General features: G+C 41.2%; 1 protein-coding gene across 5 annotated transcripts in view; it reads left to right on the top strand.

Moving 5' to 3' along the window:
- The window catches only part of FERRY3 (FERRY endosomal RAB5 effector complex subunit 3), a 72,939-nt gene that overhangs the window by 19,455 nt on the left and 36,534 nt on the right, over positions 1-16,950 (top strand). For all 5 annotated transcript variants that reach the window (XR_010835738.1, XR_010835737.1, XM_067008573.1 and 2 more), the window contains 4 exons: positions 2,423-2,497; positions 6,443-6,645; positions 16,084-16,141; positions 16,854-16,921. Coding sequence is in view for 3 of the 5 variants with exons in the window: in XM_067008573.1 (XP_066864674.1) it covers positions 2,423-2,497; positions 6,443-6,645; positions 16,084-16,141; positions 16,854-16,921 (404 nt within the window). In the remaining 2 variants the exon portion in view is untranslated. The remainder of the gene's footprint in view (positions 1-2,422; positions 2,498-6,442; positions 6,646-16,083; positions 16,142-16,853; positions 16,922-16,950) is intronic.

Genomic DNA, 16,950 nt, shown 5'->3' with positions numbered 1-16,950 from the left:
GCTCTTATAAGTAATAATGCGTGCATAACCTTACACATATGTCATCATGCGTGACTGAGTATATCTGTGGAATAGATTCGTAAAGAGAAATCCCTGTGCTGAAGGGCCCGTATATTTGTAATTTTGATAGTGTCACAGCAATTGCTCTCCATAGCGGCCTCACCAGTTCGTATTTCCACTCCGGGTAACCATGGCTTTGTAGTGGCAAATGTCTGTCACGTACAACAGAGCCGGACTGAGTCTTAGGAAATCAGTGTGGAAGTGTATCCCAATGAAGGACCTTTCAGAAAATTACAGTCTGTCCTCTCATTCTTCTGCCATCTCCTTCCTCCCTCTCACTCAAACTCGCAAGGATGTGATCAGACACATTCAACTATTATTCTTAGTAGTAACTAAAAGCATGGAGATTGAGATCATGACAGGTGTGGGAGAAGGCGGAGGGCGCAAAGTTTATTTATGAGAGGAAGTTTTTAAACCACATACGGTTAAGGCAATGTGTGTACATCATGGTAGTATTTTGTTCTTGTTCAAGCAACTATTTTGTGGTTTAAGTGAGTCAGTGAAACAAGTAGGTTTATAAACGCCTACTTTCTTAGAGGAACCCGTGTGTTGTTATAGAAGAGTTTTGCGAAAATACTTTCTCCATCTTTTCCTTTTCTGAGCGTGCCCACGTGTTTGTTCTACACGTTTACATCCTGGTACGCAAGTACTGCCTATTCTAAGACATTCCATTGTTTTTCTCACTGTGCCTCTTATATCAGCATCTTTATATTTCTGTGGTTCATGATAAGCCAAAAGCAATTTCATTTTTTGTACATGTTTTATATACATTAAAAAAATTTAGCCATCTTCTTAGTATTACAAGGCATTGCCATTGAAGCACGGAAGGGGAGATGGACTATAAACTGTTCTTTCTTGTTTCCTTAGTAGGGATTCTGTCTGTTCATAACCCACATGAACAAAATTAGAGTCTTCACTTACCGTTTTTTGTTTTCTGTGCTGTGAGCAGACATTTATTCAAAACCTATCAATTACATGGGTCTGTGTGCGAATCAGACTGTTGCATTACATGTGGATTCTGGCAACACAGAGCCTTCTCTCTCTGCCTCTCTGTCCCTCTGTCTGTTTATACAATGTATGTACTTACAAGGTGCGAGGTTGTAAGCCAGGCACTCCAGGTAGTCGGTGGGTAAAAATATGAGGTTAATTTTATTAGGAACTTTTTTGAAACCATAAGGCTCCCTTGGTATTTTCAGTTTACTCATTTGAAGTCATGACTGTTTTCAAGTGATCTTCTGATGTTGAAGGCCATTTCAATATAGTTTTATATTTAATTTGAATAAATATACAGCCTCTTAAAGATAGCTACTTTGAATGCTAATATTCATCCTGCAGTTTTCAGTTCTCATAGAATTCTTATAAAATTCAGATGTATCTTCTATTAAAAATATATGTACATATATAAAATAATTTGTGTTCAGCCATAATAATGGATGATCAAATGTGATACCTCTTATTTTACCAACACTTATCCTTCAAAGTAATATCATGCCTTCTAAAAAGAAAGAGAGGGCTCCCCTGGTGGCGCAGTGGTTGAGAATCCGCCTGCCGATGCGGGGGACGCGGGTTCGTGCCCCGGTCCGGGAAGATCCCACGTGCAGCGGAGCGGCTGGCTGGGCCCGTGAGCCGTGGCCGCTGAGCCTGCGCGTCCGGAGCCTGTGCTCCGCAACGGGAGAGGCCACAACAGTGAGAGGCCCGCGTACCACAAAAAAAAAAAAAAAGAGAAACTATTGAACATCTGAAAAAAAATATTCCATTTGAAACAGAATCTCACCTGTCTGTTTGAAAGAAGTTGTATATAGTGTTAGATAAGAAGTAACAAATTTCCGGAATGGGCTGAATATCGAATGGTTCCTGGTGCTGCTAACCATTAGCTTATCGTCCTGAACAAGTTATATCAACAGCAGTGACTCAGATTCTAAAAATAAAGATGGCCACCCCACAACTGTCTAATGAAGTTATTTTATGTGTAGTTAACTTAGTGCCCTGAACCTCCCAGATGAAAAGTAGGGGATTGGCAAGTCCAAAGTGGTCAAGACCACAGGCTTTGGAATCCGAGTATGTGGGCTCAAGACCTGGTTCCACCACTTACCTGTGCCTTCTTCGTTAAGTGAATTAGCCTATCTAATCCTCTGTTCTCGTGTGTAACGTGAAGAGAGCACTAGTCCCTCAGAGGGCTGTGGTCAGAGGGGTTGTGTAAGAATGAAATGAGACCATCCATGTAAAGCATGTATCTGACTACCTGGCCACCTAGAGATCCTTAGTAAATTTTTGCTGTTGTCGTGGTTGTTTGGGGAATAGTAGTAGTAATGTGTGTTCATATGTTATTGTGTTCTTTCCCGTTGCGTTACCTTACGAATAGATTCTGGAAACCGAAATGGAGGAAGTGATGATAAGACTAAGAATGCAGATAGAAACTATTTAAATGTTTTACCTGGTAAGTATTAGTTTACTTTAAACTGCAATTTTCTTATAATCACATACATTGAAATCATAGATTTGCAACGTAAGTTCTCACGGTGTACATTATACACTTTTTGTTGGTCAGTGTATCACTTTAGAACGTTGTATCTATGATCTGTAAACACACTGCCACAAGGTTCCGCAGCTAAGTCCTTATCCTTAGAGTAGCGCTGACTTTTCCTGGATCCGTACAAGAAAAATCCCTCAGGCATTTGCATAAGTCTAATCATGATTTGCTATTTCAAATGTCCTCTTTTATTCATTGTTTCTTAGTTTCTTAAATGGACCAAAAAATAATTTTTACTATGAAATAAACAATAGTACGTAGAGATGTGAGCCGTTGAACATGTGGAAAGAACGTGGGTCATCTGATTTAGAGTCTTTCTCATTGCCATTTCCCCAGAAATTTTCCTGCTTTCCATTTCTTACCTGCTTTATTATTCTTGGATGTATTGTTTTTCAACTGGAAGTTCACTCTCTTGATCCTCTTCCAGGTTGGATGCACTCTGATGATCCTTAGTAATGTTTGTATGACAGGGCACAGCGGGGAAGGCCTGTTTGTAGACGTTCTAAGTGTAAAGTCTTTTAAGCCAAATGGTAAATGTTGCAGGTTCATAAACGACCAAGTTTGTTTCCTCACACTTCCTTCCCCGGCTTTTCGACACGTAGGTCACGTGCCGTTTCGTCCTGGTCCTCGTCTCGTCTCCTGGCTCGCGTGTGGTCATCAGCTCCCGAACATGCTCCCACCTCAGATAGCCCACCTTAGCAGATAATGTTAGTGGCGGATTGCATCACCACATGCTGTTTCCTCCACTTGGTGGAACAGGAAACTGTCCTCCGCTCCGTCTAAAAATACCGTCATTGAGACAGGATTTATTGTATTTCTCTTCGCAGATCCATAATTTAAGTCATCTACATTTTGTGGCTTTCTTAAAATGTGCCATTCTTATCTGTTCCGGAGGTACCAACGTCTGATTTTTTTAACCTTAACTCTTCACTGCTGTATTCATTTCCCTTCTTGCTCCTTTTGGAGAAAGCCTTTAGGTCAGTATCTCATTATTACCAGCAAATCAGAAGACTATGTCAGAAGTCCTCATTAGAAAAGAAGTAGTGACAATTCAGTTAGCTATGCTGATAGCATCTGAATTTCCATTTGGGTAAAGGATGCTGCATGGCCAGGAAGTGTACAGGAGGTGAGAAAGATCCAAATCACAAAATGCTTTTAGATTTTGAAGTTGCAAAGAAGAAGTTTGATTTATGTATCTTTTAACCAGTGGGTTTGCCTTATCATTATCTAAGTATTTGTAGTTTATATCATCTAATTCTCAAAACGATTTTCTAAGGAGAGCAGTCAGGCATTATTTTCCCCATTTAATTCATGAAGTACAGAGGATCTGTAAGTTGAATTGATTTGCCCAAGATCATTCCGCCAATAAATGCTAGAGACCAGATCTTTTTAACACCCAGTCTGGTCCTTCTTCTACCATATTATGTTATTTGGATTACTACTGCCAGCTCCGAGACCCCCATCTTACTAACGGGTAAAATGAGGCCCAGGACAGGTCATCTGAGGTCAAACGAAGCAGTGCCAATTTGGGGGTTAGGAGCACCTGACTTGTCCACTAAGTCCTCAGCCTCAGTCCTGGACCGTAGCCCATGTTTAATGCTATGAGTACCATCATGTGAACCATCAGTAGGAGTTCAAGAGGTGAGACGCTTCATTGGATATACTGGGTCTCTGATAAGCAGTCTGCATCTTTTATTGCCTGCCAGGGAAATTGCTATACAACTCCTCGCCGGACCTTTTTTTTTTTTTAACTTTTCCTTCGTCTGGTTTGTTTAGATCTGTCACTGGCCTTTCTCTTTGTTTATTTATTTATTTATTTCTGGCTGCGCGTTGGGTCTTCGTTGCTGAGCACGGGCTTTCTCTAGTTGCGGCGAGCAGGGGCTATCCTTCGTTGCAGTGCGTGGGCTTCTCATTGCCGTGGCTTCTCTCGTTGCAGAGCTCGGGCTCTAGGTGCATGGACTTCAGTAGTTGTGGCACGAGGGCTCAGTAGTTGTGGCTCGCGGGCTCTAGAGCACAGGCTCAGTAGTTGTGGCACATGGGCTTCGTTGCTCTGCGGCATGTGGGATCTTCCCAGACCAGGACTCGAACCCGTGTCCCCTGCATTGGCAGGTGGATCCTTAACCACTGCGCCACCAGGAAAGTCCCCGGCCTTTTTCTTTTACTGCTTATCTAGTTCTTTTATTGTATGAGTTAAAGAAAAGAAGAAAAAAAAAAAGACCTTTGCCTGGGGGCTTTCAGTGGCATCCATGGGCACAGCTTATGTTCACTAGGAATTGGAAATGGTTAAACGTTGTGCCAAAGTATATGCAATACTTCAAAAATACTATATGTTTGTAAGTAAATATAAGTAAAATCCTAAGATAAGGACTTTGAAGCCAGGATGAGCAGAATTTGTGAGGACGTGGGTTAGTGATAGAAGAATAGTTCTTAGAAGATCAGCGTTTTCCTAGAAGAACGTAACAGATTTTCCAGTGAGGCAGGTGTGTTTATAAAACCATATTTTTTATATATTTTATTTTATTTATATTGACAGAAACTGCAGAATATAAAAGGCAATGGCTAGCGTAGCTACATAGAAAATAGAGTGATTGTAGAAAGCCTGGATGTTAAGGTTTGGTAAGCACCGCGCCGGCATTCAGTCCAAAACGTTTGTTTCCCATTCCGTGAACAGATGTTTACCGAGTACCTTCGATGTACCAGGCCCTGTTGTTCCGCGTGCCGGAGGTTAGAACATTAAGCAAGAGAGAAAAAATTCCCTACAGTCACGGCGTGTAAACAGTGGTCCCTTTTAAATAACCTCACAAACAAATAACAGAAGAATGTCAGTGCTGAGAAGAACATAGAACAATGTGAAAGAGAATAAGTGAGGGATGAGGGAGTCCTGTATCAGTCAGATGGGTCAGTCAAGGAAGACCTCTGGGAGGAGGTGACCTTCACTCTGAGGTGTGATTGGCGAAAAGCAGTCAGTCGACAGGAATCTTGGGGGAAAGCCACTCTCGGGGAGCAGCCCTGGATCGGGAACAAGCCCTGTGTGTCTGAAGATCTTAAGGAGAGTCTGTGTGGCTGAGGCAGGAGCAGAGGGTGAGACAAGAGGACGGAGTTTGGATTTTTTCCTGAGTCTCGTGTGAGCCACGTTAAATGGGAGAGTGATATAATCTGATTTATACTTAAATTGTTTTAACTGCAAATGTGGATGTGGTTTGTAGGTGGGCAAGAATAGGAGCAGAGGTTAAGAGGCTGTTACAAAAACCTAAGTGAAATGATGGTAGCATGAACTAGGATGATAGCAATAAAAATGGAATGCTCAGATTTGAGATATTTGAGGTATATGTTGCAGATACACTGAAAATAGTTGGTGGTGAATTGGATTGGGGAAGAGACAGTGAGAGAAAGAAAGCAATTAAGGGCAACTCCTGGTTTCTGTCCTGTGCAGCTAACGGGAGGGGGACTGGACCCATAAACCGAGATGGAGAGAAGCAGGTTCAGGGTGCAGGGAAGACAGGTCATCAAGTAGCCTGTTTTTACATGTTAAGTTTGAGTTAAGTATAACGTTTTGAGCATTTACATCAAAATAGCAATGATGAGTACTCATTTGACCTACTATGAGTAAATAAGCTTGGTGGTCTCTTCATACCAATTTAGGAACCTAAGGTCAATTTGGCCTCTTTTTTCATCACCCTTCTTTCCAAGAATGAAGGAGCACTGATTATGTTTGCTCCCTGAGTCCGACACAGGTTCCTGTGACACCTCTGCTGGTCCAACACATTGGCTGCCCGCCACAGTTGTTTGTGAAGCCCACTGATGGGTGTGATTTACGCACTTGACAGTCATGATTGTATCTGCTGTTCACAGGAGAATTTTACATTACTCGGCATTCTAATCTCTCAGAAATACACGTCGCTTTCCATCTTTGTGTGGACGACAACGTGAAATCGGGAAACATCACTGCTCGGGACCCTGCCATTATGGGTCTCCGAAACATACTCAAGGTGTGCTGCACCCATGACATCACAACAATAAGTATTCCTCTCCTGCTGGTGCATGATATGTCAGAGGTAAGCAGATAGAAAAATATCAACGTTTTCTGAAAATGTTAAAATATTGTATAATAATAATAATAATCCACTTTACATTTTAAAAGCACTTTTTCTGTTTAACTAATGAGGCTTTGCATCTCCTATCTGCATCTCCTGTATGTCATCAATAGAACCGAGTGACATATAACATAAAACAGTGAAAAATCCTTAACCATATGTGTTCAGAAGAATCCTAGCATTATCCTATAGTAGGTAAACGAGAAAGTCAGACTTCTTTTTAGCTTTGGATAAGGCATGTGCCCCTAATCCTCCCCCTTCTCGTCTGTTTTTGTCTTAAGTAGCTCTAGATTTACCTCCACATTTGTATTTGACTTCGGCTAACATTAAAATTAGTTTTCATTCTCTGAGTCGGCACTAATAGGGCAATAGAAAGAGAAGCTAGATGACAGGAGGAAGCCAGCCTCATTTTAACATTTTCTCAAGGACGCTCTTAGGATAATACAAGTTCTGGCTTCTATGACTAAAATGTGGCGTAATCATTCATTCATTTTACGATGTACTGAACTTTATTTTGCGTTTTTAATTTAAAAATCTGTTTCCATGACTGTTTGCTTTCTCTCCTGCTTTCGTCCCTTACCTACAATAAAAACCGGTTAGAAGGGATAAGTTGTAGAAATAATACAGAGACTGAAAATTCAACTTCAGATAGGTCTGGAGGAGCAAAGCGGCCTCAACACAAATGGCCGCGGGCAAGTCGTTCTGGGAGAGCCAGCGGCCAACGCAGTGAAGGACCCATGTCAGCAACATGGGGCCTGCTTGTTTTGAGTGGCACTTTTTTAAAAAGCAAAATGGCTAACTGGCAAGTACCGCTTGTGAAAGGAAGGAAGTTTGATCATCGACTGTTAAAAGTTATTTGCCAAAATAATAGATGTGTATAAATCCTGTACCGTAGAGCGCAGGGTAAAAGATTTGATGTTGTATTTTGTAGAGTGACTCAGTCCCCACGTAGACTCATCACATTATAGGACACCTCATTTTAAATGCAATACTCTACATAAACACACACAAAAATCAATTCCATGTAAGACAGGATGATTTTAAATGATTTCCCACTTACAATTCATTTGTGTTTTTACCATCGTTTTGAGTAAAAGAATTCTGGCTCCATCAGGTGCAAGCTGCAGAAAACTTTTTAATTTCTCAGCCTCAGTCATACCTAATACGGCGTTAGGAGAGCTTGACCAACATGTTTTGTTCTGTTTTTCCCACCGTAGCTTTATAAAGTTTTAGTCCCATCAGGAATTTTTAGCCGTTGTTAGCGTCACTAACTAGTCCATCTATAAAAGAGTCTTTGGGGAGTGACAAAGAAAGTTTGTGATGAATTCCAGCCACACGGAAACATCCAGACATTCCTGCAGCTGGACTCCTGGTTAACCAGTTTATAAAAATGGTTATATGTAGGTGGGAAACAACCTCAAAAACAGTGTTTCCAAAAGTCACCAAGATCGGATTTACTTCCAGACAGCTGATACTATAGCGTGCCCTCTCCCACAGTGTCACAAAGGTTACATGTTTTAAATTGGGACAGCCAGCTGCAGAACATTAAGTCTGTTTCCAGAGTGTCCATTTTAATTCACGAAAGTATATTGAGCCACGGTCCTCCCGTTGGTCGTATTTAAACATCCATTCAGGTCAAGAAGTATATCCTACAAACTCAGACAACACTGCACAGGATACAGGGGCAGTATTTGTCTTAGCTTTCGTGCAAGGATCCCAAAGCATTTCGGCTCTTGTTTTCTTCCTGTAACAGACAGACTTGCCAGGCTCTCAGTTGCCATTTTGCAGTGTGTGCAAGGTAATGATGACAGTGGCGGAAGCAGTCCGTGACCCAGCGTCGACAAAAACAGCTGTAGAAATGAGTTGCAGTTTAAAAAAAAAACAGGAAAGGAAAAAATAATCTATCGGCAAGAAGGAAGACATCCTGCTCTTGCCAGTTTTATCTCTGTAGATCTTTGTGATCTGAAGACACTGTCATCCTGGAGTTCAGTCTAACCTGATAGACGGGGAATGAACCTGCAGGTCACGAATCCTGAGTTCCTGACCTTTCCTTTTGTTTGTGCTGTTAACTTGTTGAATCATTTGGGACTGAAGGGTTTTAGTTGTTACAATTGTTGTGGTTGATGAGATGTTGTTCTTAACCTTTTATGAGCATATAATACACATAAAGAAAAGCACACATAAATACACAGCTCACGTTTTCGCCAACTGAACACCAACGCCCAGATAATGAAACAGAACGTCACCAGCCAGCACCCCAGCGTCGCCCCGTGCTCCCTTCCCATCGCTTAACCCACATTCCCTCCCTCCACAAGGGTAACCACTGTTTTCACTTTGAAAAGCATAGGTTAGTTAGTTGTGTTTTTGTAATTTTTGTGGGTGGAATCCTATTGTACATGCTCCTGTATCTGGCTTCTTTCACTCAGCATCGTGTGTGTGAAATGTATCCATAGTACAGTCTGTGGTTGTAGATTGCTCATTTCTCATTGTTACGTAGCGTTCCATTGCATGGCTGGACCACATTTGTTTAGTCATTCTACTATTTGTGGACATTCGGGTGGTTTCCAGGTTTTGATTATTGCGACAAATGTTGCTGTGAACATTCTAGAACTTATGTTTTGACATTTCTGTTGGATACATACTTAGGGATGGAATTGGTAGACGGTAGGCCAGGCACCTGTTTAGCTTTGGTAGATCCAGTCAAATAGTTTCCCAAAGCGACTGTTGAATGTAAAAAATGAGAAAGCCAGGCTGCTGTTTCTCACCTTCCGATGATGCTTATGAAACCGATTAATATGAGTGTTTCGGGAACCTCCGAGGCACAAGCTTGAGATAAAGGATAGTCTTGCGATTTCCCTCAGGGGTGCATAAACCCAGGAAATAATTCTTATATCTACCATCTAAGACACACAGTGAAGACCTAAAAGTATATACCAGTTAATCACCTCTGCAGTTCAGCCTTACTCTAATTGGAAGATTCAGGTTGGGTAGTCAAAGTGCGACCACTAACTTTAGATACAAGATATTGTCTGCAGTCATAATTAGAACTGGCATCCTCATTTCAATTTCACAGGTTTAGAATTTACTCTGTGTGGGCTGTGCCCACTTATCATCTAAAGTATAGCTGCCGGGCCAAGTTTCCTGCCTCATTTCCAAAGTCTGAAGTGTTTCACATGATCCGTTCAGCTTCTTCAATGGATTTCTTTCACATGTGCTCTCACAGATGTGACGCTAAGATTTAGTCACTTGGCTGTTAGTTAGAACTCATGATCAAAAGCGTTCTGTACTTACCTGACCCACTGTGTTGTAGATGCCGCCTACTGTATAATATATACTAAGAGTCACTTCCAGAGGAGAGCTCCTTACGGGACTACAGGCCACATCCCACGATGACACCCAGTAAATCATGTCTTCTTGTGACCTTGTTGACTTCTAAAGCTTGCGGTTTAGAGTCCTCAAAGCCATTCTTTTTAGGTGCTGGTTTCGATCAGAGAACAAACGACAGGGGTGCTTGGCATGGAGCCTCTGTTTGGGCAAATGGGGGTTTTAAGAACCACCTGGGTGTGTATCTGTGCAGGTGCCTGCAGCTTTCCAGTTTCCTTTCTGATCCACCTGCTGCTAAGTAGCGCTAAGCGAAAGTAAACAGAATGTGAGTGTTCATATCATCTGAAAATTAAATTGTCTGTCACTTTGAAGGTATCCTGGGATCCTGCCCGGAGCTGGTATTTTGGTGTGTTCTCTGTATAGCACTGATGAAACTTTGTGTTAATTCACATCATTCTGAAGAGTTCGTATTAATTTGGCTCATAGATATTTGCTCTAGACCACGCTATTAACCACACATACGAAAAGCAAGAAAGCAAGCTATTGAGGGATACAAGGGGATGATCTTTGGAGAAGTGGGGCAGTGAAGGGACTTGATTTTTTCCATCTACTTTTGGTCAAACCACTAGAACTATCCCTGTTCTAACTTGTGCTTCAGTCTTTCATCATTTCCGTCATGATCCTGACTTTAATACAGTGGGATCATATGTATTCTGTATGTTGGTGCTGAAGGCTGGCCCTTCGGAAGCTCTGTGCTCACACTACACGATGGTTGTCCTCATGTAAGAAGTGCTTAGCCTTGCCCTTAGCCTGATGTTTCAAAGGCTAGTCGTAGATGACAATAAATTACAGATAAGACAAGCTACTGTCAGATAATGCCTTTTATACGTAAAAACAAGTGCTTTATTATAATAGTATGAATAGTATTAATTCCTTGATTCTGATTATTTCCGTGGTATTTTGAAAAAATGTTATGCTTTAGCGTAGCATTTTAAGGTGATGCAAATATTCAGTTATACTTTAGCATTTATTCCCACATATGATCCTTCAATAAAATGTTTAATGCAAGGGAAGGGTAAGTAAATAAAACACCACTAATAAAAACCAGCAGAAACAACGAAACCTAAAAACAGATACACAAAGACTTTTGAGGCACTGGAATTGTGAGACATGGACCATAAAATAGTAGATTACTGTGTTTAAAGAACTTGAAGACAAGCTTAAAATGTCTTCAAGTAAAAAGATGCTGTGAAAAACGACCTAGCAACTACAAAACTGAATTTTTAGTTACTGAAAGAAATTTAAAAGACCTAAATAAATAGATATACTATGTTCATTGGTTGGAAGACTCAGTACTGTTATCTGTTCTCTTCAATCTGATCTATAGATTTAAATCCCAATCAAAATCCTTATAAGGTGATTTGGGAGATAAAGCTAATGCTAAAATTTATATGAAATACACAGGACCTGAAACAGTCAAAACAATTTTGAAAAAGAACAAAGTTGGGGAACTTACAGCAATTGATTTCAAGACTTACAAGCTTAGCAAAGCTACAATAACCAGTACAGTGTGGCATCGGCAAAAGAATAGACTGTGGATCAAAGGAACAGAATAAAGAATCCAGAAATAAATCCGTGCATATATGGTCATTTGATTTACAGCAGAGATGCCAAGGAAGTTCAGTGGGATAAAGTGTAGTGTTTCCAACCAGTGGTGTTGGAAAAATTGGGTATTTATACAGGAAAAAAACAACAACAACTTGAGCTTTACCTCACAATCATACATAAAAATTAACTTAAGGGCTTCCCTGGTGGCGCAGTGGTTGAGAGTCCACCTGCCGATGCAGGGGATACGGGTTCGTGCCCCGTTCCGGGAAGATCCCACATGCCGCAGAGCGGCTGGGCCCGTGAGCCATGGCCGCTTAGCCTGCGCGTCCGGAGCCTGTGCTCCGCCACGGGAGAGGCCCGCGTACCACAAAAAAAAAAATAATTAATTAATTAATTAACTTAAAATGGATCATAGACCTAAGCCAAAAAAGCTAATAGTATAAAACCTCTAGAGGAAAACACAAAAGAAAATCCTGGTATCAGATTAAGCAGAGATTTGTTAAGACACCAAAAAAACATAAACCATAAAAGAAAAGCTTAATAAATTGTACTTCATTAAAATTTAAAACCTTTTCTCATCAAAAGATACTGTTAAGAAAATGAAAAAATGCAGGTCTCAGACCGTCACATGACCTTGAGTGGTTCACTCTACCTTTCTCAGTGTCCTTTTTAGTTTATAAAAGTTGTTTTTTGTGAGATACAAATTATGTATATTGTGAAGTTCCATGTAAATGTCAGACATTATTATTGTCGTCTTCAGAGCTATCAGCTTTCCTCTTAGCCACAGGTAGGTATTTCTTAGTCACCTTGCTCCCTCTGTACATTTTTTAGAACTAGGCAGAAATAAGCCAAAAGATAAAAACTTGTCACTGCATGCATGTGTGTACTCCCGTAAGGCACCGTGGCTCTCTTGTAACAGCCTTGGCAGTTACAGGGAAATAGTCTTCCTGAACTTTGAAGCTAAGACGTATTATAAACTTAATTTAAACATCAGGCAATTCTACTAGTCATTTTTATAAGCTTCCAGAGTCTTGGAAAAGAAGATTCTTTACTTTTTAGCCCTTTTGGCAACTAGACCCCATTCACTTATCAATCTTAAAAGTATCTTGGACACAAAAAAGTAGTTTCCTGGGAATTCCCTGCAGTTGAGTGGTTAGGACTCTGCACTTTCACTGCTGAGGGCCCGGGTTCGATCCCTGGTCTGGGAAGTAAGATCCCGCATGCCGCGAGGCACAGCCAAAAAGAAAAAGAAAAAAAAGTAGTTTCCTCTCAAAGCCTAATTCTAGCTACAGAGAAAGTCACTTTCTTTTTAAATTTCAATGGATAATAAATGATTCACTCACTCAACCTGTATGCTTGAGCATCTGTATGCTCAGTATTGCAGGAGGCATCATCATAAAGGTAATAAAGGTAAATAAAAAGTGGGTTCCTGCCCTTAGAACACACCTTAATAAAGAAGACATAGGGCTTCCCTGGTGGCGCAGTGGTTGCGAGTCCGCCTGCCGACGCAGGGGACGCGGGTTCGTGCCTCGGTCCGGGAGGATCCCACGTGCCGCGGAGCGGCTGGGCCCGTGAGCCGTGGCCGCTGGGCCTGCGCGTCCGGAGCCTGTGCTCCGCAACGGGAGGGGCCACAGCAGTGAGAGGCCCGCGTACCGCAAAAAAAAAAAAAAAAAAGACATAGATCCCATCTTCTTACCTATTCCTCTACCACCGCCCCCCACCCCACGCCCCCAAAAAAGACAGTAAAATGTGATCATGGAGATAAAACAAAGTACTTTGGGAGTTCAGAGACGCCATTTGTAGCTGGGGAACTAGGAAGTACTTCATGAAGGAGAGGACGGTTAGGGAGGGAAGAGCAGGTTTCAACGCATGGGAAGAATGGGGAGGGCATTGTAGGCAGAAGAAATGGCTGGAGGAAAATGGGAGGAGTGGGTGACAGGCGTTGCCGATCACGTTCAGGCAAAGGTGGATGGGCAGGCTGGAGTGGAACCTCACTTTTTAAATTTAAAAGTCATAGAAGCTGAGATAGTTTGGGTCCTAAGGTAATTAGCCTTAAATACTGAAGAAAGTCTTAGATGTTACGCATGCGGCAGTAGGAAGCAATTGCAACTTACTAAACAGGAGTGTAATGTGATCAGAAAGACATTTCAGATAAATCAGCCATATCAGTTCGAAGGGGAAATTCTGGGGTCCAGGAAACTACATGGGAAGCGGTAGCAATAACTAGACCTGAGATCGCAGAGACCTTCAGAGTTGGGCGAAGGCCTGGGATAGCTCAGTGACACTCAGCCCAGGAGAGGGGCCGGCACGTTTCATGAAAAGTGTGAATAATGTCGGAGAGGCCAATTAGAACAAGACTGAGAGAAGGTTAGGTAATTATAACCCAAAATATAAAGTAAATATCCATGAGTCCCTACTGATATAAATAAATGCTTGAATAAATAAATGAATAGGGGAGAAGAAACAAACCTCCCATGCAGAAGAACTCCGAGTAACTTATGTAGATACTCCATCCTCAAGGAGGGGAGCACAAAATCTCCACGTCTTAAGCGTGGACTGCTCACAGTTAGTGATTTCTTCCCCTAGAGGTCAGAGTGGAAGGTCAGGGCTGGGGACCTTAAAAACACCACCCTGGCCAGCTGTTCCAGGCTCACATCACTAGTCATTAACCATATTGATTATCTACCCTTGATATGGTGTGATGAAAATGATACTTCACCTCTGTAGTCTTCTGCCCAAATCCATAGCTCCTGTCTCATCATGATGCAAACATCAAATGCTAATAGGGGGCATCGTACAAAATACCTAACCAGCCCTCCTCAAAACTCAGGCTCATCAAAAACAAGGGAAGTCTGAGAAACTCAGGGCAGGAGAAGCCTGGGGAAACATAATGACTCAAAAGAGTGAAGTGTCCTGGATGTGGTCCTTGAACAGAAAACGTCATTAGGTAAAAGGTGGGGAAATCTGCATGCACTATGGATTTGAGTTAATAATAAGGTATCAATAGTTCAGGTTTTTTTCTGGTTTTTAGTAATCTGTTTATAGTACTGCATTTACAAAGAGAATAGTGCACCCAGTAGAAAGAATAAAAATGTATTTGGGGTTTTATTTTTAACTGACTGCAAATAGAAATCCTTTAGTGACATCATGGCAATTTGACAGTTATGATTAAGTTCAATAAAGGTACATGGGGTACTTGGAAGATCAGATTCTAGCTGCTTCTTTCTAATGGCCTCTGATTCATCTGGCTTCTTAAATGATACGGCATAAAGCCCTTATTTGGTGGGGAAACATTTCCAAAATGAACTTTTAGGTTCTCTCTTAATAATTTTCTTCTGTCAGTTGTTAAAAATAGGACTTTCTGTTTCTGTGTGTGTGTGTTGGTTATTTCACCTCAGTGTCCTCACCCGAATTCCTATAACTTCACAATTGTGATTTTACAATGTAGACAAAAATTCAGTTGTTGTAGTCTGCTATTGCTTTAGATGTACCTATCGCTGAAAACCCAAAGTAGATTAGAATTGCTAAAGGATTTTCCTGCCATTGTTTGATGTAGTATGGTTTCTTTATTCCTTTTTTAAAAATTTTATTGAAATATAGGTGATTTCCAGTGTTGTGTTTAATTTCTGTTATATAGCAAAGTGACTGTTATACATATATTTACATTTTTTTCATATTCTTCCCATTATGGCTTATCACAGGATATTGAATATGGTTCCCTGTGCTAAACAGTAAGACCTTGTTGTTTATCCATCCTGTATATAATAGTTTACATCTGCTAATCCTAAACTTTCTCTAGTTGCGGCGAGTGGGGGCTGCTCTTTGTTGAGGTGCGAGGGCTTCTCACTGCAGTGGCTTCTCTTGTAGTGGAGCAGGGGCTCTAGGCGCAGGGGCTTCAGTAGTTGTGACTCACGGGCTCAGTAGTTGTGGCTCATGAGCTCAAGAGCACAGGCTCAGTAGTTGCGGCTCACGGACTTAGTTGCTCTGTGGCATGTTGGATCTTCCCAGACCAGGGATCGAATCCGTGTCCCCTGCATTGGCAGGCAGATTCTTAACCAGTGCGCCACCAGGGAAGCCCCAAGGAAAACATTTTAATGCATTGCTTATTCAAATATTGTGCAATTTAATAGAATTATTCATGCTAACATATTGAGAGAAGTAAGTGGAGTTCCTATGTCACATATATTTGTCTTTAGAGTTAATTATGTAGAAAGTTTTAAGGGAATGTTCATTTTTAAAATTATATTGACTAGGCTAATTCAGTTAGTTTGCATTCCACAAGTATAGTCTAACAGCTGGAACAGGTTACATGCCTAAAAACCAGAGGAAATCTAGCTGAAATTAGCTAAAGGTTGCCTGTAAGTGGATGGTCAGCATTATAGATAAATTAAGATCTGACCATATAGATTTTTTTTCTTTTTTACAAAGTTCAGTTAAAAACATGATTTGTTTTGTTTCTGTTTTTAGGAAATGACTATACCGTGGTGCTTAAGGAGGGCAGAACTTGTGTTCAAGTGTGTCAAAGGTAAACACAACCTTATATTTAACAACAACGACCTATATTTCTTCCTTGAAAATATTGAAAGTAGAGCAAAGCCAGGAGAAAGAATTGTAGCAGTTACCCCTGTCATCTGGTGCCTCAGTTAAATGGCTTAACAAGGAAATATTTCATAGCGGCTTTTTTAGCTACCTTTTTCCAATCACAAAATAAAATCGCCAGCCTTCCTATTTTGGGGGGCCGTGTCACACGGCCTGCAGGATCTCAGTTCCCTGACCAGGGATTGAACCTGGGTCACAGGAGTGAAAGCCTGTAATCCTAACCACTAGGCCACTAGGGAACTCCCTCCAGACCTCTTGAAATGTGAGGATATTTGGACATTGATGGAGCTTACTCTCTGTTACCTTTTATTTTCTTAAAAAGAAAAGAAAATAGGACCACATGTTTAATTAATCTTTAATAACCTGTTTTGGCTTCATTGTGTGGAGGCAAAATAGGACTTAAGACATGGTCATTACAAGTGTTTTGACGGAACTATGTGAAACCTCTCTGGCCTGGAGAAATAAGGTTTGCAGAAGTTCATCTGGCCTTCAGGCTTAACCTTTCCTACAGGCAAGTAGCTACCTAAAAAGTCAAGACATGCAGCCCCACGATGAAAATTCAGTTTATTTTCAGTTAAGGACTGGTAGGTTTGAAGACCAGAACTCATAATTCAGCAAAGTCTGTTGTTCTATTTTAGGTTTCATGATGGAAATGGCTTCATGGGACGGAGGAATTTCTAGGACAGTGCAATTTCTGGTACCACAGGTGTGTTATCTGGATATAGCTGTCACCGC

The sequence above is a fragment of the Kogia breviceps genome, chromosome 12, assembly GCF_026419965.1.
Source record: "Kogia breviceps isolate mKogBre1 chromosome 12, mKogBre1 haplotype 1, whole genome shotgun sequence".
NCBI lineage: Eukaryota > Metazoa > Chordata > Mammalia > Artiodactyla > Physeteridae > Kogia > Kogia breviceps.
Note: the sequence above shows the minus strand (reverse complement) of the source record. Positions and strands in the feature narration are given on the sequence as shown.